At 62.7% G+C, this 26,365-nt stretch overlaps 1 protein-coding gene across 8 annotated transcripts; it reads left to right on the forward strand.

Moving 5' to 3' along the window:
- Positions 1 to 164: 164 nt before the first annotated feature.
- On the forward strand, positions 165 to 26,129 carry SCRIB (scribble planar cell polarity protein). 8 transcript variants are annotated; one of them, XM_030804423.1, is made up of 38 exons: positions 168 to 728; positions 1,841 to 1,958; positions 2,063 to 2,141; positions 2,233 to 2,322; positions 2,433 to 2,489; positions 2,585 to 2,648; positions 2,858 to 2,932; positions 3,001 to 3,145; positions 3,547 to 3,665; positions 4,581 to 4,780; positions 4,854 to 5,020; positions 5,110 to 5,240; positions 5,322 to 5,447; positions 6,188 to 6,355; positions 6,884 to 7,273; positions 8,390 to 8,452; positions 8,996 to 9,085; positions 9,523 to 9,600; positions 10,576 to 10,899; positions 10,997 to 11,077; positions 11,186 to 11,461; positions 11,873 to 11,983; positions 12,089 to 12,382; positions 12,458 to 12,646; positions 21,245 to 21,355; positions 21,437 to 21,493; positions 21,657 to 21,731; positions 22,807 to 22,869; positions 23,440 to 23,523; positions 23,686 to 23,793; positions 23,902 to 24,061; positions 24,145 to 24,295; positions 24,657 to 24,842; positions 24,929 to 25,071; positions 25,148 to 25,185; positions 25,316 to 25,390; positions 25,614 to 25,665; positions 25,746 to 26,129. In XM_030804423.1, exons 1-38 carry the CDS (start codon positions 570 to 572, stop codon positions 25,889 to 25,891), a joined length of 5,043 nt encoding a protein of 1,680 aa, XP_030660283.1. In that variant the 5' UTR covers positions 168 to 569; the 3' UTR covers positions 25,892 to 26,129. The 8 variants fall into 8 exon arrangements, with proteins under 8 accessions (XP_030660284.1, XP_030660286.1, XP_030660287.1 ...); XM_030804424.1 differs by lacking the exon at positions 23,440 to 23,523 and having other exon boundaries at positions 165 to 728; XM_030804420.1 differs by having other exon boundaries at positions 23,686 to 24,061.
- The last annotated feature ends 236 nt before the right edge of the window (positions 26,130 to 26,365 follow it).

Genomic DNA, 26,365 nt, shown 5'->3' on the forward strand with positions numbered 1-26,365 from the left:
GGGCGCCGCCTCTCCTGGACTGTAGCTCCCACTGTCCCGCGCGCGGGGCGGGCCCGGCTTCCCGGCAGGCTTTGCGCGGTGCCGCTACGGGTCCTCAGAGGCGGCGGCGCGCGGGGCCTTCTGGGGGCCGCAGTCCGGGCGTGCTGAGCGGCGAGGGCCGGACTCGGCTTCCCGACGAGCTGCGCGGCGGCCGGGTGGGTGTCGGCGGGGCAGTCCGGCGGGCAGCGGCGGTTCCGGTGCGGCACAGCGGGTGGACGAGCGGGCGGGACGAGCTGAGCGGGACCAAGCGGGATGCGGGGCCGCCGCCGCCGCTGCTCTCCCCGCTTCCTAAGAGTCTGAGACCCGCCGGGCCGCGCCCCCTGCCCAGGCCCGCAGTCCGAGCATTCCGCGCGTTCCGAGCGCGGGCCGGGCCCAGCGCCGGCCGCGGCCGCGTCCCCGTCCAGTCTCGGGGGGCCCGCCCCCTGCCTGCGCCCCCTCCCCATGCGCGGCGCCCATGCGGACTGAGCCCCGCCCCCCGGCCCCGAGCCCGCCGAGCGCCGCCGCCGGAGCCCGCGCCGCCCACCCGCACCATGCTCAAGTGCATCCCGCTGTGGCGCTGCAACCGGCACGTGGAGTCGGTGGACAAGCGGCACTGTTCGCTGCAGGCCGTGCCCGAGGAGATCTACCGCTACAGCCGCAGCTTGGAGGAGCTGCTGCTCGACGCCAACCAGCTGCGCGAGCTGCCTAAGGTGAGCGGCCGCCCGCACCTGCCGCCCAAAGGCGCGCCCCCAGCCCCTGATTACCCCGGCGGCAGAATCTGCCCGGGCGAGCCACCGCAGCCTTCAGCCGGCCCTGCTGGTTTGCACTGGCCAGGTCCCCACCCCAGCCAGCCCCACCCTCCTCTCCCAGTCGCCCTGGCTGGCGCAGGTGGCAGCGGTCATCAGGTGCTTGCCTGGGGATAGCGATTGTCACCGAGCCTGGAGGCGGAGCCTCAGAGTGAAACCCGTGGGGATTCAGGGAGATCGATGGGGTTAGGGTGGAACTTGGATTCAGGTGGCTGATAAGTACTAGCTTGTTGGGCCGCTCTGGAGGTGGGGTCCAGGCCTCCTCTCCTTTTCTTCCTGGGTGCAGGGGTAAGTGGGGGAGCCCTCCTGATGGGCCCTTTGCTCTCGGATCTACTCGCTGTCCCCCTTTCTTTGCCCTTGCTTCTTGTGATCAGCTGCTCTCCTAAGGCTGCTCCAAGAAAGGAGGCTGGAGAAAGCGGATTAAGAAGTATCTCTTTTCTGGAGATGGGGTGCTGAGTGGCCAGTACCTAGGAGTTGGGTGTCCCAAAGAATGTGACCCTGTTCTGGCCCTAGCAGTGACAGCTCGGTTCTCTGTGGCCACCTGCAGGCCTCGCGCATAGCACTGTGCCTGTGGTACTCTGCTTTTGTTACTGCTTTTGCCGGGAGCGTTGGCTGAGTCCTTGCTGCAGAACCAGGCCATGCTTCTTGTTGGGATGCAGTAGCAGAGGCCAGTGTGGGCCCCTGGAGGGTGGCAGAAGTGGTTCAGGGGCTGGGTGGGCCCTGAGGTAAGACACAGGGCAGGGGATTGGGGCCTTGTCTGGTCTCCAGCAGGTGCCTTCTCAGAGCAGAGGCTGGTGTGAAGAGTGGAGAGAGGCAGCCACAGCGAGCATGTGCACTGTGTGTTTCTTTGCTTTTCTTGCCACAAATGGGGTGTCGTGGTAAGACCCCAGGACCCTGTGTGACCTGGAGCAGGCAGAGGCCTAGGGACCCTTGACTTGTGACACCCATGTGTCCAGGAGCTCTTCTCTGCTCTGGAGTGGTCTCTGCCACAGAGTCCGTGTCCTCCCTGCCCACAGCCCTTTTTCCGGCTGCTGAATTTGCGCAAGCTGGGCCTGAGTGACAACGAGATCCAGCGGTTGCCTCCCGAGGTGGCCAACTTCATGCAGCTGGTGGAGCTGGACGTGTCCCGGAACGGTGGGGAGCCTGGGCAGGGGCTGGGTGGAGTCTGGGGGGTGTCCACTGGGGCTGCAGACATCCTGTAGGCCATGGCATCTGTCCACTGTGACCCTCTGTAACAGATATCCCTGAGATCCCAGAGAGCATCAAGTTCTGCAAGGCTCTAGAGATCGCGGACTTCAGCGGGAACCCCCTCTCCAGGTGGGTGGCAGCCTGTGGTGGGGTCGGTAGGGGCTATGGGTCCCACAGCCCTGGACTGGTCATCCGAGGGCCTCTGCTTCCTCCCATCCAGGCTCCCTGATGGCTTTACTCAGCTGCGCAGCCTGGCTCACCTGGCCCTGAATGATGTGTCCCTGCAGGCACTGCCCAGGGACGTGGGCAAGTGAGTGCCTTCTCAGGTGGAGCCAGGGTTGGGTGGGGGGCTTGGATTGGCCCTGCCCCTGCTGCCACTGCCTGCCTTCCTCGTGCCCCAGCGCCTGGTCTCTCTTTCAGCCTCGCCAACCTGGTGACCCTGGAGCTCCGGGAGAACCTGCTCAAGTCCCTGCCGGCGTGAGTGTGATGGGCATTCTCCCAACAGCCAGGGCAGGGCCATAGCCTAGGAACCAGGGCTGCATGGCCACACCTCCACCCTGCTTCCTTTGCAGGTCTCTGTCTTTTCTGGTCAAGCTGGAACAGCTGGATCTGGGAGGCAACGACCTGGAAGTACTGGTGCGCGGAAGCCTGACAGGGCATAGACCGGAGGGCGGGCCACGAGAAGGAAGGGCAAAGAAAGGGGGATAGCGAGCAGATCCGACAGCAAGGGGCACATCAGGAGGGCAGGCGGGTGGGAGCTGGGTGTGGGGGCGTACAGTCTCTTGGGCATGGCACAGCAGGAGGCTTTGCCCCATAGTCACTATTCTCTCTGCTCCTTCTTGCAGCCAGACACTCTGGGGGCTCTGCCCAATCTTCGGGAGCTGTGGCTTGACCGGAACCAGCTGTCAGCACTGCCCCCGGTGAGTCAGGGTGGGGCTGGCCCCCTGCTTGGTGCCCATCCGCGCTCTGACTCTCTGCCCGCCTGCAGGAGCTCGGGAACCTGCGGCGCCTGGTGTGCCTGGACGTGTCGGAGAACCGGCTGGAGGAGCTGCCTGCTGAGCTCGGTGGGCTGGTGCTGCTCACTGACCTGCTGCTGTCCCAGAACCTGCTGCGGAGGCTGCCCGACGGCATCGGTTAGCGCGCCTGGGGGTGCCTGGGTGGGGCTCACGGAGCCTGGCCCCGGGAGGAGGATGGGGCGTCGGGGCTGTGTGTGGTGGAACACGGGAGGATCCTGAGTCTGCCTAGGCTCTGGGAGCTGCCCCTGGGGAGGGGAGGTGGGACACCGGGGCAGCCCAGAAGGCTGAGGAGGAGCCTGTGAGGGCGGAAGGGTGGCAGTGCCACTGGGGCCTGGTGTTTTCTCGAAGGAGGTTGGGTCAGGCTTGTGGGGGCAAGCTAGGTAAGGTCCTCCCGAAGTACGGCGGCGGCAAGAGGGTCTGGGGGCCTTGCTATCTGCCTTGAAGGTGCTTCCGGCCAGGTGGGTAAGGCACGTCTGGGGACCACGCGCAGCCTTGTCACCCTGTCTCCCCGACACCAGGTCAGCTGAAGCAGCTGTCCATCCTAAAGGTAGACCAGAACCGGCTGTGCGAGGTGACTGAGGCCATCGGGGACTGTGAGAACCTCTCTGAGCTGATCCTCACGGAGAACCTGCTGATGGTAGGTCCGGCTCGGGAGGCGGAAAGGATGGGGCCGTCGGGCGTGCGGAACAAGGGCGGGGCATCAGCCTGTGTGCGTTGCTGGGGGGTGCTGGTGGCAGCCTGACTCGTGGAGCCACTCAGGAAGGGCCCTTCTCTTGTCAGAAGGGGGAGCATGCTGGCCGGAGGTGGGGCAGGGCAGTGAGGCCAGGACAGGGGCCTTTGCCGTTTACTGTGTAGAATCTAGGTCTCGTTTTCTTTGGCGCATGTTGTAACACTGGGGAGTGGTTGTAGAAGAGGCAGGGATGGGAACGTATTTGTGTGTAGAGAAGACAGATGGGGAGCAGGCTGCTCCCCGGGGGCGTCTGCCTCCCTTCACAAAGCAGGGCAAGCTGAGGCCCCAGGCCAGGGTTCAGGAGGGTGGTGTTGCCATCCCCAGGCTGGAAAACAGGAGCTAGCCATGGGGAGGGTGTTCACGGGAGTTTCCGGGGGGGTTCCTCACTGGGGAGATGGAGAAAGGGACTCTGGGGTTCAGGGCCCTGGGAAGGGGCTGGCCGTGAGCAGTCAGGCTGGAACTGGGGGCCTGGGGAGCCCTAGGGATGACAGGGCAGATCAGTGGGGCACCAGACAGGCTCACAGGGCGCAGCCTCGCAGGTCAGTCCAGGGCACCCATGGGAGAGGGTCAGGGATGGTCTGGTGGGGTGTTTTGGTGGTAGGGACTGAAGGCTGAGGGCAGTGGGCAGAGCTTGGGGAGCAGAGGGCACGGGGTGGGGTGGAGACAGCTTCTGTGGTCAGGTCCTTGTCCCGGTCTCCAAGGGCTGCGAGGGACCCTGGCTGGAGCTGGCCTGGGGGGTCTGTGCCCTCCCGCCAGGGGCTGTCATCTCCTTCCCACCCCCAGCAAGCCCGTAGCGTCCTCTGACCTCCTCTTTCTGGCCAGGCCCTGCCCCGCTCCCTGGGAAAGCTGACTAAGCTGACCAACCTCAACGTGGACCGGAACCACCTCGAGGCACTGCCACCCGAGATCGGGGGCTGTGTGGCACTCAGCGTCCTCTCCTTGAGGGACAACCGCCTGGCTGTCCTGCCACCAGAGCTGGCCCACACGGCAGAGCTGCACGTGCTGGACGTGGCAGGGAACCGGTGAGTGCCAGCCTTGCCCCGCGGGCCCAACTGTGGCCCCAACGCCTGCTGACTGTGCCCGCCCGGCCCACAGGCTGCAGAGTCTGCCGTTCGCGCTCACCCACCTCAATCTCAAGGCCTTGTGGCTGGCAGAGAACCAGGCGCAGCCCATGCTCCGGTTCCAGACGGAGGATGATGCCCAGACTGGCGAGAAGGTGCTCACCTGCTACTTGCTGCCCCAGCAGCCCCCACCCAGCCTCGGTAGGTTGTTGGCAACTGGTGCTCAGTGCGGGGTGGCTCTCAGGCAGGGTTTGGGGACTAGCCTGGGTCCTGACGCTCACCTGCTGCAGAGGATGCTGGGCAGCAGGGGAGCCTCTCGGAGACCTGGAGCGATGCCCCGCCGAGCCGCGTCAGCGTCATCCAGTTTCTGGAGGCCCCCACAGGTGATGAGGACGCTGAGGAAGCTGCAGCCGAGAAGCGGGTATGAGGGTGGGGATCTGGGGGGCGAACGTCTGCCTGACCCCTGCCTTGTGGCTGCTGCTCATCCCTGTCCCCACCACAGGGCCTCCAGCGCCGGGCCACACCTCACCCCAGCGAGCTCAAGGTGATGAAGAGGAACATTGAGGGGCGGCGGAGCGAGGCCTGCCCTTGCCAGCCAGACCCTGGGTCGCCCTTGCCTGCGGAGGAGGTGGGCACGGAGCCACGGCAACCTGGCGGGCCGCTGCCCTCGGGAGCTGTGGTGGTCCGGTCCATCGTGGGAGTGGGGCTGTGAGGGCCAGGGCGGCACAGAGAAGGAGCAGGAGATGAGGCTGGTGACAGGGTTCAGGGACATGGAGCTGCAGGGCCAGCTGGGTGAAGGGTGCCAGGGTGGACGTGCGGGTCGTGCAGGGCGGGTCTGTGGGGCTGGAGTATGGGGAGAACCAGTGGTGGGTGTGCCTGGGAGCACAGGGAATGGGGTTTGGTTGTGGGGTAGGGCCTCTGGTGGAACTGCCGTGGGTATCATTGGCACCTGGGAAGGGGTTTGGGACTGGGACAGAGCAGGCCTGACTGTTCTCACTCAGAGCTGTGACATGCGTGCTGTGGGTTTTTGGGTACAGCAGAACCAGTGATCTGGGCTGGAGTAGGGTGTGTGGGGCCGTGCATGGGAGGGGAGGAGGCTCATATCAGGCTGGGATTTTCCTGGGAACTTGTGTGGTCCTTATTTGTTTAAGGAAAGGCTTTTCCTCGGGGCTGGGCCGTGGAACCATGGCTTTGCCCCCCTAGACTTTGGAGGCATACAGGGAGCAGCTTCGAGGGTGTGAGCCTGTTAGCGGTGCCTGGTGGGGGCAGTGGGAAGCTCAGGGAAGGCCTGCCACGTGGGGGGCATCCCAGGTGGCCAGCCTGTGAGTCGGGAGCTCCCTCGAAGCCTGACCCCACTTTCCACTGCAGGAGAAGCGGCTGAGTGCTGAGTCTGGCCTGAGTGAAGACTCTCGCCCGTCTGCCAGCACAGTCTCTGAGGCTGAGCCCGAGGGCCCATCGGCTGAGGCACAGGGTGGGAGCCAGCAGGAAGCCACGACTGCTGGCGGGGAGGAGGACGCTGAAGAGGACTACGAGGAGGTGTGGATTGGCAGGAAGGAGGCAGGAGGCTGGGCCTGCTGGGTGGGGACTGCCTCCCCTGCAGGGCCTCAGCTGGGATTGGTTTTGGTGCAGGCAGTGGCTGGGCCCTGCTGATGCTTCGGGGAGCTGCCCTGTACAGAGTGGCTGCAGGTGGTGCAGGGCCGTGCTGCTGTGGGTGCCCTGGAGAGCTGCCACCCTAGGTGGGGTGAGGGTCTCCCCTGACAGCCGGGCTCACAGGCCCCACCCCCACCCTGGACTCCCTTCTGACCCCCTGTGGGCTCCCTGGTGTCAGGCCTTGGCGCACCCCTTCGTTTCCACCTGGGGCGCTGTGTGTCTCCAGGATGAGCCCCTGGCCCTCAGTCTTTCTCAGGGCTGAGACACGTGCCCCTCACTGGGCAGTTAACGCTGAGTCTTTGTGTGGCAGAGAGGCTTTCGGAGCCCCTGTCTGTGGCCGCATTGCTTAGCAGGGTCTTCCTGTGGAAGCACAGCCACGGAGCTGTGGCCACCCTCACCCTTTTGTCTGCACAGCCCACAGTGCATTTCGCAGAGGATGCACTGCTGCCGGGGGATGACAGGGAAAGTGAGGAGGGGCAGCCTGAGGCCCCCTGGACGCTGCCGGGCGGGAGGCAGCGGCTCATCCGCAAGGACACGCCTCACTACAAAAAGCACTTCAAGATCTCCAAGCTGCCCCAGCCTGAGGCCGTTGTGGCCCTGCTGCAGGGCATGCAGCCCGATGGAGAGGGCCCTGTGGCTCCCGGGGGCTGGCACAATGGCCCCCATGCACCCTGGGCTCCTCGGGCCCAGAAGGAGGAGGAGGAGGAAGAGGAGGAGGAGGAGGAAAACAGGGCTGAAGAGGAGGAGGCCAGCACTGAGGAGGAAGACAAGGAGGGGGCCGTGGCTTCTGCGCCCTCTGTCAAGGTTGGTGTCAGCCTCACCCCTGCCTGACCCAGATTCCCCTAGCCCTCCTGGGCACGCAGGGCTGTGGCAGGAGCAGGGCCGAGGCCTGACCCGCTGGCCCCTGGCCACCCGGAGAAGGTGGTGGACACGTGTGCCCCACAGTCGGCATCGCGGCCAGTCTCACCAGGCCCCAGGCCTGCCCTGGCGTTGCTCTCAGTCCGTGCTTGGGGCCCAGGCCTGCCCTGGCGTTGCTCTCAGTCCGTGCTTGGGGCCCAGGCCTGCCCTGGCGTTGCTCTCAGTCCGTGCTTGGGGCCCAGGCCTGCCCTGGCGTTGCTCTCAGTCCGTGCTTGGGGCCCAGGCCTGCCCTGGCGTTGCTCTCAGTCCGTGCTTGGGGCCCAGGCCTGCCCTGGCGTTGCTCTCAGTCTGTGCTTGGGGCCCAGGCCTGCCCTGGCGTTGGTCTCAGTGCCAGAGGCAGCTCTGCTGGCCAGTATTTGCCCGACCTGCTGGCGGACACGGAGTTCACAGAAGCCAAGCATGACTGCCCACTCTTTGTGGGCCTCCAGGGCCTGTCTGCACGTGTAGTGGTCCCAGGGCAGGGTCTGTTCCTCTCCCAAGATCACTGGGCTCTCCTGGGATCCTCCCTGTGTTGGGCATTGCAGACCCGAGGCCCTGACAGCTCTGTTCTGCCTTGTCGGGCCCTCATGAGGTGCCACACAGGCCTTTGGGGCACCAGTGTGTCCCTCCCTGGCCCTCAGGTCTCCTCTCCATGGCTCACAAAGGGTCTCACCTGCTCTCTGGGCAAACTCAGATTCCAGGGGGAGCCCCCGGGTCCCACTGTCCCTGCCCTTGATGACACTCCGACCCTGAGTGTGGGCCAATGGCATGATAGCTGAGGGGGCCTGGAGGGGCCACAGCAGGGACAGCTGGGTGGGACTCCGCTCAGCTCTGGAGCCCCACTTGTCCCCAGGTGTGCGGTGTCACTCACGCCTCCAGGATGGAGGCGCCCGTGCCAGGGCAGTCGAGGGAGCTTGGTGTGGTCTCCTCTGTCCTTTCTGCTCGTGGCGGGGGCTGGGTGAGGCAGTGGTGGTGGTCTTGGCGGTGGCTAACCTGCATGCCTCGCTGGTCCTGTCCTAACAGGGGGTGTCGTTTGACCAGGCCAATAACCTGCTGATAGAGCCTGCTCGCATTGAGGAGGAAGAGGTGTGTACTGCTCGCTCTGCGCTCTAGCCGGGCAGCTGCTGGCCTTGCTTCCCGGGCTGTGGGCTCACGCCTCTCCCCACCCCTGTTGCTTGAGCGCAGATCCCTCCCAAAAGAGCTCTCAGATAGAGCTGGGCTCCGGGATCAGGACACCTCCTGCCTGGGGCAGCCCGTCTTGGCAGGGGTGAGCGGAGAGGCTGGTCCAGCTCCCGTCGGCTGCCTGTGGCGCTCTGAGCCTTACCTGCCTGCAGAGGCAGCGCAATCCTCACTCTCTGGAGGGTGGCAGGGGGGCCTCGGGCCTCCATCACCCAGAGGTGGGCAAGCCCCAGCCCATCACGCTCTGCAGAGCAGTGCCCTCCTGCTGGGGTCTCGGGGCTTCTCCAGCTGGTGTCTGGGCTGGCCCTGGCTGGTGAGTGGCATGAGGCCCCATTCAGCTGCCCAGGGAGAAGCCAGAAATGGCGTCCGCGTGCTGGTGGGTTCTCCTGCAGAGAGCACAGGCACCCCCACTGCGGCCCTTCCTGGACACCCTGTCTGTTCTGTTTCCAGCTGACCCTCACCATCCTGCGGCAGACTGGGGGCCTGGGCATCAGCATTGCGGGCGGCAAGGGCTCCACACCCTATAAGGGGGATGACGAGGTGAGCACGGCCTAGGAGGGCCTTTCCACTGCCACTGGCCTGCCCCACCGCAGTTCACACTGATGGCACACAGGCCCCTTGCCCTGAGAACACTCACGCTCTGGGGACACGGGCTGGGCCCAAGGCACCAACTGTTGTGGGATCCTGAAGTCCAAGAGCAACCTGAGGGTGCCTGGGTCTGTCTTCCTGTTGCAGCCCCCCTTCTCTCACCAGGTGCCTGTGCACCAGGCCTGGGGCCACGAGCCCTTTCTCAGGGCTGACCTGCTCCTTCCAGCCCCCTGGCACTCAGGAACCCACAGTGGCCAGAGCTCAGTCCTCCTGCTGGCCAGGGCTAGGGGCTGCTGGGAGTGGGTCTTCCCCTCCTGGGTCTTCTGCAGAAGGAGCAGGAATGCGAGCCCGTCTCCCTGGCCCCTGCCAAGCTCGTGTCTGTGCCCTAGGGCATATTCATCTCTCGGGTGTCTGAGGAAGGCCCTGCGGCCCGGGCTGGAGTCCGTGTGGGTGACAAGCTCCTGGAGGTGAGTCGGGAACCTCTCAGCCGTGAGTGGCAGCTGTGCCCTCTGGAGGTACATGGTCCCTGGTATTAGGGTGCTTGGCTGCTTTCTCCCGGCCTCCCCAAGAGTTCCAAGCACAGGACACCCAGACTTCTGGGTGGAGCCACGGAACCTGTAAACCCAGAAGAGAGTCACCTGGGCAAGAGCCACCTGGGCCCTCCGTTGTCACCCTGGCTCCTATCCAGCGCCCTGGTTGCTCATTTTTGTTCTGTGGGTACAGGTGTGTTTTTCTACCAGTGGGTAGGGCAGCAGCTGCACCTGGCACAGTGGCCTCTCTAGGAGGGGCCGCTCCTGGGCTGACCGAGAGGGGTCAGGCTGCTGGCAGGTCTGGTGGGGTTTGGATCCTGTATGGGAGCCCTGGAGCCCCCGACTGGACACCTAGCTAGCTGTTCAGCCAGGGCACGGGCATCAGGGGTCTCTGAAGAGGCATGCGCCCTTCTTGTGGGGACACACTGAGGGCAGGTGAGGGCCCCGGAGCCCAGCCAGGAGGCATCTGCCCAGCGCTCAGATGCTGTGTCTGCTGCTCAGCTCTCCTCCTAATCTTTGCGTGGGAACTGCTGTTCCTGGGTGTTGGGGTGAGGGTGTGGGTCAGTAACCCAGCGACCTCAGGTGTGTGTTGGGCTGCTCAGATGGGCAGGAGGTATCCAGGAGCAGGGCCACGTGTGGCCTGGCCGTGGGGGCATCTGCTTGTCTCCCGTGGCCAATCTGTGTCCTGGCCCTAGGGCTTCCCACACCAGGTTTCTGAGGACCTGGAGTGGAGGGGTCGGTGCCCATGAGGAACCTTGTGGCTAAAGGTCTAGGGTGATGTCAGAGCCTGGGGCCTTTCTCCTCGCCCTGTGCCTCAGTCTCCCCATCCTGGAGGGAGCATGTGGAGCTCCCAGAACGTGGCTGTCAGTGGCTGCACTGGGTCCTGACACGCACGTGGCCTCTGGCCCGCAGGTGAATGGTGTGGCTCTGCAGGGCGCCGAGCACCATGAGGCCGTGGAGGCGCTCCGGGGGGCCGGCACTGCTGTGCAGATGCGAGTGTGGCGGGAGCGCATGGTGGAGCCTGAGAACGCGGTCACCATCACGCCTCTGCGACCTGAGGATGATTACAGCCCCCGAGAGCGGCGGGGAGGGGGGCTGCGCCTGCCCCTGCTCCCGCCTGAGAGCCCTGGGCCCCTCCGTCAGCGCCACGTGGCCTGCCTGGCACGCAGTGAGAGGGGGCTGGGCTTCAGCATTGCTGGTGGGAAAGGCTCCACACCCTACCGGGCTGGTGATGCGGTGAGGCTGGGGCCCAGGGCCGGGGAGGGCTGCTCCAGAGCTGACAGCCGCACTCCAGCCTCACCGGCAGCCCTGCCTCTTTCACCCTCCCCTGCAGGGCATCTTCATCTCCCGCATTGCCGAGGGCGGTGCTGCTCACCGCGCAGGCACACTGCAGGTTGGCGACCGCGTCCTCTCTGTGAGTGGGGATGGGGCCCTGCCCCGCCCACCCATGCCCCCTGCCCCGCTCCGCGCCCTCTGTCCCCTCCTGCCCTTGGTCCTCCCTGATTCGGGCGCGCTCTCACAGATTAACGGAGTGGACGTGACTGAGGCCAGGCATGACCACGCCGTCTCCCTGCTGACCGCAGCCTCCCCCACCATCGCCCTGCTGTTGGAGCGGGAGTCTGGGGGTCCTCTTCCTCCCAGCCCTCCGCCACATTCCTCCTCACCCACCACCGCTGCTATTGCCACCACCAGCACCACCACCACCAGCATAACCACTGCCACCCCCGGGGAGCCTGGGTTGCCAAGCCTGGCCCCCAGCCTGCTGGCCGCCGCCTTGGAAGGGCCATACCCAGTGGAGGTGAGACACGAGCCCCCACGCGGGCACCCACCCAGCTTCAGCCGTGGGCAGTGGCACTCCCAGGACCTGCTCTCTTACGGCCTTGCAGCCCACTCCGGGTGGGAAGCCGGCCTGCTCGCTCTTTCCCCTGCCGCCGCTTGAGGCTGGGGCTCTGCCCCACAGCCAGACTCCTCAGTATGGTCCCCTTGGCACAGTCTCCTGGCTGGCCACATGGCCACAGTCAGCAAGGATGTTGGCCTCACGCTGGGTGCCTGCCTGGGCAGCAGAACACTGGTGGTGCAGAAATCCCCGTGGGCATTAGGGCAGCCCCCGCCCGCCATCCCCAAGGACCGGGACAGACTCTGGGGAGCCCTCCCACACCCTTTCCCTGTCCTGACCGAGGCCTGTCCTTGTCCCACCCCAAATCCCCAGGAGATCCGTCTGCCAAGAGCTGGGGGCCCTCTGGGGCTTAGCATTGTCGGAGGCTCTGACCATTCCAGCCACCCGTTTGGTGTCCAGGAGCCTGGTGTGTTCATCTCCAAGGTAGGGCAGCGTGTCCAGGCGGTTCTGTGGGAGGCGCACCCATCCCAGGTACCAGCGCAGGTCAGCGCAGCCTCAGCCACCAGCTGCCACCCTCCTCCCTGACAGGTGCTCCCGCGGGGCCTGGCCGCTCGCAGCGGCCTGCGGGTTGGGGACCGCATCCTGGCAGTGAACGGGCAAGATGTGCGGGACGCCACGCACCAAGAAGCAGTCAGTGCCCTGCTGCGGCCCTGCCTGGAGCTGTCACTGCTGGTGCGGAGGGACCCAGCACCCCCGGGCCTACGGGAGCTGTGCATCCAGAAGGCACCCGGGGAGAGGCTGGGCATCAGCATCCGAGGGGGTGCCAGGGGCCACGCTGGCAACCCCCGCGACCCCACAGACGAGGGCATCTTTATCTCCAAGGTGAGCCCCCCCACCCTAGCCCACCCTGGGCCCCACCCCCCCAACAGGTCTCTCCCACACCACGTCTCTCCACAGGTGAGCCCCACAGGGGCGGCCGGGCGCGACGGTCGGCTGCGCGTGGGTTTGCGGCTGTTGGAGGTGAACCAGCAGAGCCTGCTGGGCCTGACGCACAGCGAGGCGGTGCAGCTGCTGCGTGGCGTGGGCGACACCCTCACCGTGCTGGTCTGTGACGGCTTCGATGCCAGCACCGCCGCAGCCCTGGAGGTTAGCCATCCCGCCCCGGGAACCAGGCCTCCCTCTGGCCCAGCCCAAGGTGTCATGAGCCGCTGACACCTCTCGGGGCAGGCGACGGGTCCTCAGTGCCTTTGGGTCTGGGAGGTGCTCTGTGGCTCTGCATCAGCCGTGAGGGGTGGGGAGCTGTGGGTGGAGGGCCCCTCCTTCCCTTTCTGCTGAGCTCTGGCTAATGGAGCTGTCCGGAGGCCCAGTCCAAGTAGGATGAGGCACATGAACGGATGGGGGGAGGGGCGTGTGTTTGGGGCACAGGACGTGGTCTGGTCCTAAAAGAAGCTGAGCACTGGCGACTCCTGCAGAGTCCCACCAGGCTGCTGAGGGATGGCTCCAAGCCCTGCCCAGAGCCCACCAGCCAGGCAGACTCCTCGGGACTTAGGGTCCCCGCTGCTGTGCCCAGTGGCACCTTGCTCCTCTCAGCCCATCCCTGGGCTGTGCCTGACTCCAGGGAGCCCCTCTGGTGACCCCTCAACAGAGAACTCCCTCCCCAAGATCTCCTGCCCAACTGCTGGTCCGTCACTTCCTGGACTCCAGAGCAGGAGCCCTCCCAGAGGGTGTCCTTGCTGGTCACACAGGTCCACAGGGGGCAGGTGGCTGTCACCACTCCCCACCGGCACACACACGGCTTCCTGTCTGTAACAGCCTCTGGGATGGGGTGGACCCTCACATTGGTTCTGTCTTGCAAGGGATCTCTGGGATGGTGGCTTTCTGCCAGGCTGACAGTCACAGAGTGTGTCCTGATCCACAGCCAGCGTGGGGGACCCCTGGCGGGAAGTGCGTCTGCATTTGTTGTTTTTGCTGCGCAGCTGGACATTGGGCTTGGGGCTGGCCCCAGGCCGGCCCTCACCCACCTCCCCTCCTGTCCTTGAGGGAGTCTGGTGGTTTCTGGGGAAGGATTTATCTGAGGACTCGAGCCCTGGACCATCTGGTTCTCAGAGAGAGCCTTGCCTTTTATTATTTTAAATGTGTATCTAAACATGTTTCATTTGATGTATTTACTCATGAAGTTTTTATTAGAGAGAGAGTGAGCTGCCTCAGGGAAGAGCTAAGTATGCAGAAGGCAGAGCTAGCGCCGTGTCTGCAGCCGGCGTGCGGCGCTGCTGTCGGCCACAGGTTGTCCTTGCATCTGGCCGGGTCCCCCACGAGCCTGCCGTGACATGTCGGTATAGGAGGGGCAGGGGTCTCGACCTCACACTCTGGCCAGCCACGGACAGAGCCACCTCCACACCCTCCCTGGCGTTGGGGGCAGATACTGTTTCTGCCACGTCGGGCAGGCCAGGGGCCCCGAGCAGTGGGGCTGAGAGCTGCAATCCAGCTCCCTTTCCCCGTCACTGCTACCTCTTTCCCACGTCCGTCCGTCTTCCCGGGGGCTCGCTGTCCGCCCCAGCACTGCCCTTGCCCTCCGTTGTCACCCTGGCTCCCGTCCGGCACCCTGGTTGCTCATCTTTGTTCTGTGGGTACAGGTGTGTTTTTCTCCAGCTGTTGCTTACCTTTTCCTTTAAAAAACTGGATCTTAGGCCGGGCGCGGTGGCTCACGCTTGTAATCCTAGCACTTTGGGAGGCCGAGGCGGGCGGATCACGAGGTCAGGAGATTGAGACCACAGTGAAACCCCGTCTCTACTAAAAATACAAAAAATTAGCCGGGCGTGGTGGCGGGCGCCTGTAGTCCCAGCTACTCGGAGAGGCTGAGGCAGGAGAATGGCGTGAACCTGGGAGGCGGAGCTTGCAGTGAGCCGAGACTGCGCCACTGCACTCCAGCCTGGGTGACAGAGCAAGACTCCGTCTCAAAAAAAAAACAAAAAAAAAAACTGGATCTTTTGAGTTACAAAAGTCTAAATTTTTAAATTAAGTCTTCTGACTCCTTTGTGACTTCTAGATTCTGGTTTTTTCCTTGGGAAGATCTTCCCTACTACAAGATTACAAAAACATCGTCATGTTTTCTTCTAGTATTTCTGGAAGTTTAAACAGCATATAGCTCCGTGGTCCACCTGGAATTGCTTTGACGAGGTCTCGCTTGTTGCAGTATGGTGACACAATCACAGCTCACTGCAGCCTCCACCTCCCTTGCTCAAGCCATGTCCCCATGCCCAGCCCTGGAATTGCTTTGCAAGTAACTGGGATGCGTAGCTGTCCCCACAGTATTTACTGAATAGTCTGTCGCTTCCCCAGTGATTTGGGGGAAATGTGGCCTCATTGTGTTCAGTTCCTGTAGGCTCCAAGCTCTGTTTCTGGACTTGGTCCCAGTGAGTTGTGAGCTACTTCTGGGCCAATGCCACACGTTTAAATGCCTCACTTTGTAGCAGGTTTCATGCCTAATCCTAATCGGCAAAGTCACCCACTCCTTTTTCTTGTCTTGAAAAGTTTCTGTTGTCATGTGTTTTCTCTTACAAATGAACCTGCCAAGTTCTGTGCAAAAACCGACTGGAATTCTGGGATTTCACATACATGTATGTATATATGTATTTTGAGAAAGGGTCTCGCTCTGTCACCCAGGCTGGAGTAGTGGTGCAGTCGCTGCTCACCGCAGGCTCAACCTGCCGGGCTCAAGCGATCCTCCCGCCTCAGCCTCCCAAGTAGCTGGGACTACAGCTTCACCACCACACCTGGCTCATTGTTTTAAAGTTTTCTGTAGAAACGGGGTTTTGTCATGTTGCCTAGGCTGGTGTTGAGCTCCTGGGCTCAAGTGACCTGCTTGCCTTGACCTCACAAAGTGCTGGGGTTCCAGGCGTGAGCCCCGCGCCCAGCCTTGGGGTTATCTTTATGCTGAGTTTTTCTCTAGGGTGTCCCCAGGTGACTCTTGCTTTCCTAGTAATTCTTATAAATCCTCACCTGGATTTATAAATCTGCTTCACCCCCTGGCAGAAGCCTGGTCGCCCTTCCCACTTTGGGCCTCTCCTTTTTCCCCTCCTGAGAGTCCCTGGTCCTGTGGAGGTGGGCTTGTCTTGTGCTCAGCTCTAAGGGACTTTCATCTTGTACTGTGACGTTTGCTGTAGAGTCTCTTACAACATTTAAATTGGTCGGGGGGGGCGCTGTTTCTAACCTGTAAGAATTGTTATCTGAAGCGGGTGTTGAGTTTTCTGAAGTCCTCTTATCTGCTAAGTAGGGTTGGTTCAGCCCATGGAGGTTTCATCAGCGGGCTTGGGGCTTGAGAGAGAGGAGCCGGGGTCTCACACATCAGGAGTCCACGCCATGTCTGGCTTCCTGGCGTCTCACAAAAAGCTCAGAGGACGTGGTGCAGCCAGGCCGGTGCTCCCACAGGACCATCTGTGTTTCTGACTCCAGAGCATGGGTGGGGGGGCGGAGCTTCAATTCATGACCCTTCTCCATTTTTCTGAAACTCAGGCCACTGGACTCATCTGTGTTTGTCTGCCTGGCCCTGCGGGCATCGGTTTGCCCACTGGGTTCTCTAACTTTCTTCTCACTGTGCGAGCCCATCTTGGCTTTGGCTCAGGAGCTGCCTGCATGTCCCTAGCACTCTGGAGCAGTGGCCCATGTTTGTCTGTCAGAGCTTACGTCTCCTGCTTTCTATGGCCCATGTTTGTCAGAGCTTACGTCTCCTGCTTTCTAGGACTGGCGCATTTTTAGGGGTCGTGCATAGTTCATCTAAGCCTGGCCCTCACTTGCTGTCAGGCCTTGACTTTAATCCTCAGTCTCCTTGTCTGTACAATGGGTCACCCGCAGTGCCTGCTTCTCGGGGTCGAGAGGATTGATGCAGTAACGACTAGCCTCGCCATGGTCGGCGCTGACCCCTGCGCAAACCTAGGTGGGTGTTCGTTGTCTGAGAGGGCTCGCCCGCTACCCCGCGTGTGTGGCATGAGGACGCAAGTCCTCTCCCACTGGGACCCGCCTCTGCAGTCACCTCCCCCTCGGCCTTGCTGTCCATGTCCTGTTCCTCCTGGTCATGCTGACCAGGGTCCTGTGTGTTGATGGCCTTGTCAGAGCCAGCTTCTGGCTACTGGTCAGGACCACCTCTCCCTTGTCATCATCACCATTAAAAATTAAACTTCAGAAGAGACTGCCCTTTCTTTTGGCATTTCCTCGATTTACGCTCTCAGGAAGGATCCTTCAGTCTTTCCGTCTGCATCTCTGGCTGTTAACTTTTCTGTAGATATGTCTGTAAAGAAGAGATCACTAGCTCTGTTTCTATCCTGATGTGAGCTCCTCCAGGAAAGACCTAGGAAGAGCACATGGAATCTTCCAAAGGTGGTTCCTGAGGTGTCTTTCTGTTTTTAGGGTTTTCGTGAACTTATGAATCTTTGTTTTCCTGATGGGTCTCAACACAGCGTTCCCTTGATGTCCCTTGATCAGGCAGCGAGACCCCGCATCCCTGTGGCATGACCCCATCATTCCCCAGCTGCTTTGACAAGGCATTCTTTGTATTTCCTGCCCCAGCCCTGGATTCCAACATTTTTGTGTGGGACCTGGCCCCTCTCGGTGGGAGCTGGGTATAGGGCTCCTAGCCGTGGACCTGGCCCCTCTCGGTGGGAGCTGGGTGTAGGGCTCCTAGCCGTGGACCTGGCCCCTCTCGGTGGGAGCTGGGTGTAGGGCTCCTAGCCGTGGACCTGACCCCTCTCGGTGGGAGCTGGGTGTAGGGCTCCTAGCCGTGGACCTGGCCCCTCTCGGTGGGAGCTGGGTGTAGGGCTCCTAGCCGTGGACCTGGCCCCTCTCGGTGGGAGCTGGGTGTAGGGCTCCTAGCCGTGGACCTGGCCCCTCTCGGTGGGAGCTGGGTGTAGGGCTCCTAGCCGTGGACCTGCCCCTCTCGGTGGGAGCTGGATGTGAGATCCTCCCAGCCGTGGACCTGGCCCCTCTTGGTGGGGAGCTGGGTGTAGGGCTCCTCGGTGGGAGCTGGGTGTAGAGCTCCTTGGTGGGAGCTGGGTGTAGGGCTCCTAGCCGTGGACCTGGGCCCTCTCGGTGGGAGCTGGGTGTGGAGCTCTTCGGTGGGAGCTGTGGTGTAGGGCTCCTAGCTGTGGACCTGGCCCCTCTCGGTGGGAGCTGGATGTAGAGATCCTCCCAGCCGTGGACCTGGCCCCTCTTGGTGGGAGCTGGGTGTAGGGCTCCTAGCCGTGGACCTGGCCCCTCTCAGTGTGGGAGCTGGGTGTGGAGCTTCGGTGGGAGCTGGGTGTAGGGCTCCTAGCCGTGGACCTGGACCCTCTAGGTGGGAGCTGGGTGTGGAGCTCCTCGGTGGGAGCTGGGTGTAGAGCTCCTCGGTGGGAGCTGGGTGTAGGGCTCCTCGGTGGAAGCTGGGTGTAGAGCTCCTCGGCGGGAGCTGGGTGGGAGCTGGGTGTAGAGCTCCTATAGCTGTGGGCCAGGCATCTTCAGGACTCAGGCACTGCCTCTGCTGCTCTGTGGCCTCTGCAGCAGATGGAGGCTGAGAGGTGGATGTTTTTAGAAAGAGAAAAAATCATGAGTTTGTACTGTTATATTTAACTCATTTAAGATTATAGGGTTTTTACTAACTTTTGTAATTTTATACTTTTTCTCATAAAATCTTTTAATTCCTTAATTTCAAAATTAGCTGAGTGTGGTGGCACGTGCCTGTAGTCCCAGGTACTCAAGAGGCTGAAACAGGAGAATCGCTTGAGCCCAGGAATTTGAGTCCAGCCTGAGTAAGACAGACTCTAAAAGACAAAAACAGCGACACCAGTGGTACGACTGAGAGCAGCAGCGTGGAGAGGGGCCAAGTTCCTGGCGGCTGCTTCCTGAGGGTTCACCCTGCTGGGATGTGCAGTCCACATCCTGTGTTCTCAGCCACTTGAGATCATTCTGTGGTTTTGCTACCAACTTGATAACACAGTTGGGCTGACTCATTTTAGCTTTTAGGGTAACTTTTTAAAAATCTGTTTTTTGATTTTTTTTTTGAGACGGAGTCTCACTCTGTTTCCCAAGCTGGAGTGTGGTGGCGCGATCTCGGCTCATTGCAACCTCCACCTCCTGGGTTCAAGCGATTCTCCTGCCTGAGCCTCCCGAGTAGCTGGGATTACAGGCGCCCGCCACCAAAAAAATCTGTTTCTTAATTGTGTAAATCTTCACATGGTTCCAAAGTTGAAATTATATAGAGTCACTTCAGAAGACCAGCCTCCATCTCTCTGCTCCGAGACCACCATCTTTATTAATTTTGGTTTATTCTGCCATTTGTTTCTTTTTGAAAAATATAAGCACATACATAAATGAATTTTAAACTTAGAGAAAAGTTGCAAAAACAGGACAAAGAACCTCTGACACTCAGCCCTATTCATGGCTCACCCACTGTGCCGGGGACGTGCTTCATCATGGAAGGGCGCGGCCCGGTCCCTGTGGGGCTTGGCCACCGTATCCCTCTAGTCTGCTTCGGTCGGAGCGTGTCTCTGTCTTTGCTGATTCCTCTGACCTTGACACTTCTGGTGGGCATAGGGCCTGCCTGCAGTGATTGCCCCCACGCTGGGTCTGATGTCCTCACAGGCTTCAGCGTGTGCATCTTGGCCGGGATTATCACGGAGCTACCACGTGTCTCTGCCCACCACCAGGGCTCACTGGTGATGCTCTGAACCGTGGGGTCAGCCAGGTTTCCCCCTGCAGTTACTCCTGCCCCTTGAAATCAGCAAGTGTGGGAGGTGCTTTGAGAGCATATAACAGGCTGTTTCTCATCCAGCTTCGCCTGGGAGCCTCAGCACCTTGATGGTTCTGAGCGGGCCCTGAGGTGGTTGGCGACATTCCTGACCCACCACTCCCATACTCATCAGGCAGCTTCCTGCCACCAAGCCTTCCCTTCTCCCAGTTCATGTGTGTCTGCTTACCTGTTCACATGGGCTCCCAAGGGAGTCCATTAACAAGTGAGCTTCCATTTTATTTCATGGGCGACAGCCTTTTACCATCGTAATTTATTTTGATGCTCAAATTGTCCCAGCCTTGGCCCACGGAAGGGGCTTGAGGACCTGAGTCATTCTGACGCGACCTCCCCTCTCTCAGCACCTCCTCACCTTCTGCCTCCCGGATGTGCTGGGCTTCTCTCCTTACCCTGCCTAGCTCTGGAGTCAGCCATTTCTCTCAGGAGCGCTGGATCCTTTTAGTGGAGAGTGACATTTAGAAGCTGCAGTCTGGCCCTGGACCCAGCGTTCTTGGGGTGTCATCTCAGGACCTCCCAGGGGCCAGAGCTAGGGGGCATGCCAGTCATTCCCAAGGTTATTCTTGGAACGATAGAAGAGGATGAGCTCACCAGTGGCTGTCAGAGTCAGCACCCTGGTCTGCCTTTTCTGTGTTTGAACAGCTCTGACGTGAGAGGCCGGGCTTCCTGTGACGTTGCTTCCCACTCTGCCAGGCCCCCTGCCTCTCTTGGACCCACCCAGTGGCTTTTTGACTTGTTATTTCAGAAACTGAGAAGACAGGCACCTTTTTTGTTGATTGTCCCCCTAGTTCTGTGAGTCTGAAAGAGACGTAGCTAAGTCTCCCTGTGTAACTGCTTTTACGACACTCGCGTTTCTAGTAGTCTTTGCTTTCTGTATTTGGCTGCTTCCTTGTTGAGCACTTACAGTTGATGATTGTATCATTGTTGTAAATGGCATCTTCTGTGGTGACAGCATCCCTCTGCCTGCTTGACAGCTCTGACCTCACATCCTTTCTCCCCTGGCCTGAGCAGCCCCTCTCTGTGCCTCCCATGTGTTTGCCTGGCACCTCTTTGCCTACCCCTTACTTACCATTTCAGTTGTGTTTTTAACCAGCAGTACAGGGCTGGTTTTGTCCTTGAGGCCACACTGAGAGCGCCTCGATTTCGCAGGGACCCCATCTGTGATGAGGGCGATGAGCAATGCCTGTCTCCACTGTGCTGCCTCCTCTGCTTCTTCTGGCTGCTGCTGGGGGTGGAGGTTTGAAGCAGTCCCATTGCCCCCCACGGGCTTGGAAGTCAGCTCTTCCCATGGTTCCGTCTGCCCATGTTAACCCCGGGCTCAGGATTCAAGTACATCTTGTGCCCGACCAGAATCCCCTGCCTGTCCTGGCCCTATCTCCTTGCCCCCCTCTGCCCTGCCTGAGCTACCCAGGCGCCTTTCCTTTCTAGACTCCCCCTCCGCCCTGCCAGTCTCTGGCTTGGGACAGGTGATTGAGCTCTGGGGAGTGCAGAGCTGGCCAGGCCTCCTGCATGGTGTCCCTTGTTTCAGAATCCCTGCCCAGCACTCACGCCGGGGTCTGCAGCCAGCCTTTCCACCCGAGGGGGCCGCTCTGCGCCATCAGTTCCAGCGCCTGCTACTCACGCCCCTCCTTCCCCCATCTTGGTGGCTGTCAGCTCTTCCTGGGGGTGACTTTACACAGTCAGCAAAGTGGCAGGCATCATGCTACTTCACAGTCTCGCCTAGTGCAGACATGACCACGTCCATGGCTGCCCTGTGAGCTGTGATGGGGACAGGCCGGGGACAGTGCTGCAGCATCCTGGGGGGCCCAGCAGAGTGCCCTCCAAAGCTGCCCCGGCCATGCGGTCATCCCTGCCTAGGGACGCGGCTCCTGTGTTCACCGTTGCTGACTATTCTGGGCTGGGGCCCCAGCCTGCCCCAGAGGTGGGACCCCGGGTTGCAGTCCCCCCTTCTCAGCCCACACCACTCTTCTCAGGTGTCCCCAGGTGTCATTGCCAACCCCTTTGCGGCAGGCATCGGCCACCGGAACAGCCTGGAGAGCGTCTCTTCCATCGACCGGGAGCTGAGCCCTGAGGGCCCAGGCAAGGTCAGAGGTGCCTGCAGCCAGCAGCCCCAGGGCCAGGGAGCCCGAGGCTGATGGTGCCTGACGGGTCTGCTCTGCTCACAGGAGAAGGAGCCGCCTGGACAGACCCTGCACTGGGGGCCCGAGGCCACAGAAGCCGCGGTGAGTGTGGTCGCCCCATCCCTTACATCAGGGCACTGGAGCGGGGTGCACATTGCCTGTGGGGTGCTGCGTAGTAACCCCCAGGACCCCCTCTCATGCCCTGTGCTGGCCGGGTGCCGCCATGGAGCTGCCCCTGCTAGTGCTGTGTTCACTCTGCCCCCAGGGTCGGGGTCTGCAGCCCCTGAAGCTGGACTACCGTGCCCTGGCCGCCGTGCCCAGCGCTGGCAGCGTGCAGAGGGTCAGTGCCCAGTGTGCAGTGCCCCCCACCTCCGTCCTGTTGTGCTGTTCATCAGCCACCCCAGGACAAACACCAGGGCCATCCGGGAGGGAACCTTTGGGCGGGGGCTGGGGTGGGAGGAGGCCACGTCTGACCTGCAGGCTACCCCAGCCTGGCACATGCTTCTCACCCTCATTCTCGACCCAAGCCATGTTGGTGCTGCCCCACCCACACCCTGAGCTGCAGATGGGTGACACAGGCCGAGGCATCCCTCTAGTGGCGGTGTGACAGCTTCACCTGCTGCTGCTGGGGCTGCCTAGCCCCAGAGGGTGCGGGCTGGAGGCGGAGGCTCCTGGGGGATTGGGCAGGCACATGTCACCAAGGGGAGGAGGGGCTGGAGCAGCTGGAGGGGCGGGTGCTGGGGACAGGCAGGAGGATATGCAGGCCCATCCCTCCCCTTAGAGATACAAATAACCCTTCCAGAGGGTGTGCCCCGCCAGCCCCACCGGACGTGAGTGCTGAGGGGTGGGCTCTGCCAGACCCTTGCCCAAGCGGTGGGGTGGTGGTGAGGGGCCAGGCAGGGCCTGGGTCTGAGGCAGCCCATTCAGGGGCTCTTGGGTACGGACCCTGCCTCCTCTGGCCATGGGCAGCGCTGAGAGGGAGGCTTCCAGGAGGCCCTTCATCCTCATGAACAACAGCACGGCCATGGGGGCAGTGGTCAGGGCGCCACTGAGCCCTGAGGGCCGCACACCGCAAACAGGGGCTCCCCACCGTCACCTCTGTCCCTGGCCCCTCCCCTGAGCTCTCCCTGCTCCCTTCTCCGGCTGTCCTGTCTGCTCCCGTCTCCCCTGCAAAGCTCCGGCCAGCACACTGCCATGGAGACAGCAGCTGCCCAGCCCAGGCCCCCGCATCCTGTGGGAACGGGGACAAGCCCCTCTATGCTGACTGAGTGTCTGGGGCGTCCCCTGGGCTATAGTCAGGTTGGGGAACTAAAGAGCTGCTGTGCCTTTTAGGCAAGCACCAGGCCCCCCAGTCCCTCCTGCTCGGGGGCCACAGCCCTGCCCAGCCTCACCCCACCCACTGCTTACTCCTCCAGGTACCGTCTGGAGCAGCTGGAGGGAAGATGGCTGAATCCCCCTGCTCCCCTAGTGGCCAGCAGGTGAGTGTCCCAAGTTAACGGGTGTGCCCCATGGTGGGTGGAGGGCAGGGCAGATGGCTGCTGTGCACAGGACCCCTCCTCTAGGGATGGGGGTCAGGGGCCGGCGCCGGGTGCCATTGACTCTGATCTTCCCTCTGCTACCATGGGGCCTCCTGTGTGAGGACAGCCAGGGACGCTTTCCTGGCCAGAGCTGCCTGGCGATGGGGTGGGGGGCCTGAGTGTGCTGTTCCTGGAGAGGCTCAAGCTCCTGAGACCCCGGTCAGTGTCTCAGGCCCAACACCTCCCAGGGCCCACCTTACCCCTGCCTGCCTTTTGTCTGGGGGTCCTTGCCCCCCGACTATTGGCACCCCCCAACATACTGCCATGTGGGGGTGGAGGTGGCAGCACCCGAGACCCAGCCCCAGCTCAGCCCCTCACAGGCAAGATGTCAGCCCCACCCAGGTTGGTCGGTCTGTCTCTCTCTCTCTCTGTCTCTGTCTCTCCCCCTCCGCCGCCCCCACCCCTGTCCCTTGCCTTAAACCCCTGATCCTGCTCTCCTCTGCCCCCGCCACCCCCACCTGCCTTTTTTAGACAAAACCAGGGGTGATCCAGCTATTGGCTCAGGCCTGGCCAAGGGGCTCCCCAGCCCCCAGGGGCAGGGGTTGTCCCCACTCCGTGAGTGCTCTGTCCCATGGGTGGGGGTGGCAGAACCTCCTTCCCCAGCAGGATGGTGGGTGGGGATCAAAGGCAGGCAGTGGGGACAGCCGGTGGTGAGTTGAGCACAGCTGCAGCCCCGACAGCTGCCCCAGCATAGCTCACAAGAGCCCTACCCCCCAGCCGCCCTCCCCGCCTTCCCCGGATGAGCTGCCCACCAATGTGAAGCAGGCCTACAGGGCCTTCGCAGCCGTGCCCACCTCTCACCCTCCTGAGGATGCCCCTGCTCAGGTGTGTGGGGGCAGCACCCTTCCCTGCTGCGCGTGGTTGGGGTGGGTGCCCGGGGGCCCCAGTGTCCCGGAGGAATGCCAGCCAAACCTCAAGGTCCGCTCCCGCCAGCCCCCCACGCCTGGGCCTGCAGCCTCCCCGGAGCAACTGTCCTTCCGGGAGCGGCAGAAGTACTTTGAGCTGGAGGTGCGCGTGCCCCAGGCCGAGGGCCCCCCTAAGCGCGTGTCCCTGGTGGGTGCTGACGACCTGCGGAAGATGCAGGAGGAGGAAGGTGAGGGGCACGTAAGTGGTGTGGGGGCTGGGTCTAGGCTGGGTCTAGGCTGGCCTGGCCTGACCCACCCTGCCCTCCGGCAGCCAGAAAACTACAGCAGAAGAGAGCACAGATGCTGCGGGAGGTGGCAGAGGCCGGGGCAGAAGCGAGGCTCGCCCTGGATGGGGAGACGCTGGGCGAGGAGGAGCAGGAGGGTGAGGAGCCACCCTGGGCCAGCCCCAGCCCCACCTCAAGGTGAGCACCACCCACCAGACGCCCCCACTCACCACCCACCAGACGCCCCCACTCACCACCCACCAGACGCCCCCACTCACCACCCACCAGACGCCCCCACTCACCACCCACCAGACGCCCCCACTCACCACCCACCAGACGCCCCCACTCACCACCCACCAACGCCCCCACCACCACCCCAGACGCCCCCACTCACCACCCACCAGACGCCCCCCACTCACCACCCACCAGACGCCCCCACTCACCACCCACCAGACGCCCCCACTCACCACCCACCAGACGCCCCCACTCACCACCCACCAGACGCCCCTACTCACCCCATGTGCCCCCCCCCCCACAGCATGTCCTGTCCCTTCCCCAGGCAAAGCCCAGCGTCCCCCCCACCCCTGGGAGGCGGCGCCCCAGTGCGGACGGCTAAAGCTGAACGGCGCCACCAGGAACGGCTGCGCGTGCAGAGTCCGGAGCCACCGGCACCCGAGCGTGCCCTGTCCCCTGCCGAACGCCGGGCCCTGGAGGCCGAGAAGCGTGCGCTGTGGAGGGCGGCCAGGTGAGTCCCTGCTTGGGGTCCCCACCCCGCCCTGCCACCTGTCCCTCCTCCTGCCCCGAGTCACCCCTGCCCACTGTTCTCTGCAGGATGAAGTCGTTGGAACAGGACGCTCTCCGAGCACAGATGGTCCTCAGCAGGTCCCAGGAGGGCCGGGGCACACGGGGGCCCCTGGAGCGACTGGCCGAGGCCCCTTCCCCTGCGCCCACCCCGTCGCCCACCCCTGTGGAAGGTCCGTGGGTCAGGGCAGGTGGGGGGGTCAGCCTGCCGCATGGGCTGCTTCCAATGCCTGCTTCTTGTCCCCCCAGACCTCGGCCCCCAGACCAGCACCTCCCCGGGACGCCTGGTGAGGAGCCGGTGGCTATGCCTTCCCTTCACCCCCGAGGCATGGGGGGGTCTGGCCTGCCCCCACCCCCGTGGCCCTCACCCCCCCTTCCTCTCACTCTCTGCCTCTCCCCTCACGCTGTCCTTTCAAGCCCTTGTCTGGAAAGAAGTTTGACTACAGGGCCTTTGCAGCCCTGCCTTCTTCCAGACCTGTCTATGACATCCAGGTACCTGGCCTCCAGGCCAATGCATGCCCCACCCTGTCCATGCCGGCCACCGCCTCCATCCGCTCCCGCAGGGCCTCCCCTCGCTCTGCCATGGCCCTGCCTCTTCACCCCCTTCCCCCCTTCAGCCGGGCTCTGTGGGCCTCAGGGCTGGGAGCCCACCCGTCCACGTGGGTGGTTTGGGGCAGGGCTGGCACCGGCCTGACCAACACTCTCCCCATCACAGTCGCCGGACTTTGCTGAGGAGTTGAGGTCCCTGGAACCATCTCCCAGCCCTGGTGAGTTGGGGCCAGGCTGGGGTGAGCTCCCAGGAGCCCAGCTGCGCTCAGCTCACTGCCCATCTGTCCCTGCCCGCCAGGCCCGCAGGAGGAGGATGGAGAAGTGGCTCTGGTGCTTCTGGGCAGGCCCTCACCCAGCGCTGTGGGCCCTGAAGATGTGGCGCTGTGCAGCAGCCGCCGCCCCGTAAGGCCTGGGCGCCGTGGCCTGGGCCCTGTGCCCTCCTAGAGGAGCAGGCGCTTCCCCCAGACTTGGGGTGGGGCCCCTGCCAGCTCCAGCACCACCCTTGCCCCAAGTCTTTTAACCTGGGTGTTTGTTAGCATTTTAAAGAGACCCCACAGGGGTTCTGGCCTCTGACTAACTGCCCCACCCCAGCCGAGGCCTCGGCGAGACTGTAACTAGTGATGTTTGTACAACCAAAGACTCTATTTTGTGGTTTAAGGAGAATAAAGTTGACTACATTTTACCTCCCGTCTGCCTGTCCACCCCCCACCCACTAGCGCAGACCTTCCTGCCCTCCGAGGCCAGGCTGAGCTCCGAGGGCTACACCCTCACTGTCCCTCCCACGTCTCCCCCTGCACCTCACTGCGCACGGGTCGGCCAGGCGGGCTGCCCATCCCCAGCAGGGCCTCCCCCAAGTGCCTGCAAACCCGTGTCCACCGGCCGGGGCTCGAGACTGCTGGGGCCCTGGACTCATACACG

Source organism: Nomascus leucogenys, chromosome 23 (assembly GCF_006542625.1).
Source record: "Nomascus leucogenys isolate Asia chromosome 23, Asia_NLE_v1, whole genome shotgun sequence".
Lineage (NCBI taxonomy): Eukaryota > Metazoa > Chordata > Mammalia > Primates > Hylobatidae > Nomascus > Nomascus leucogenys.

What these genes read in the sequence shown, in the direction of transcription:
- SCRIB (XM_030804420.1), top strand. Translation starts at nt 570, where the DNA reads ATGCTCAAGTGCATCCCGCTGTGGCGCTGCAACCGGCACGTGGAGTCG. An exon ending in GCCCTGAGGGCCCAGGCAAG is followed by an intron (nt 21,356 to 21,436) that starts GTCAGAGGTGCC and finishes CTCTGCTCACAG; the next exon opens with GAGAAGGAGCCGCCTGGACA. An exon ending in GCGCTGGCAGCGTGCAGAGG is followed by an intron (nt 21,732 to 22,806) that starts GTCAGTGCCCAG and finishes TTACTCCTCCAG; the next exon opens with GTACCGTCTGGAGCAGCTGG.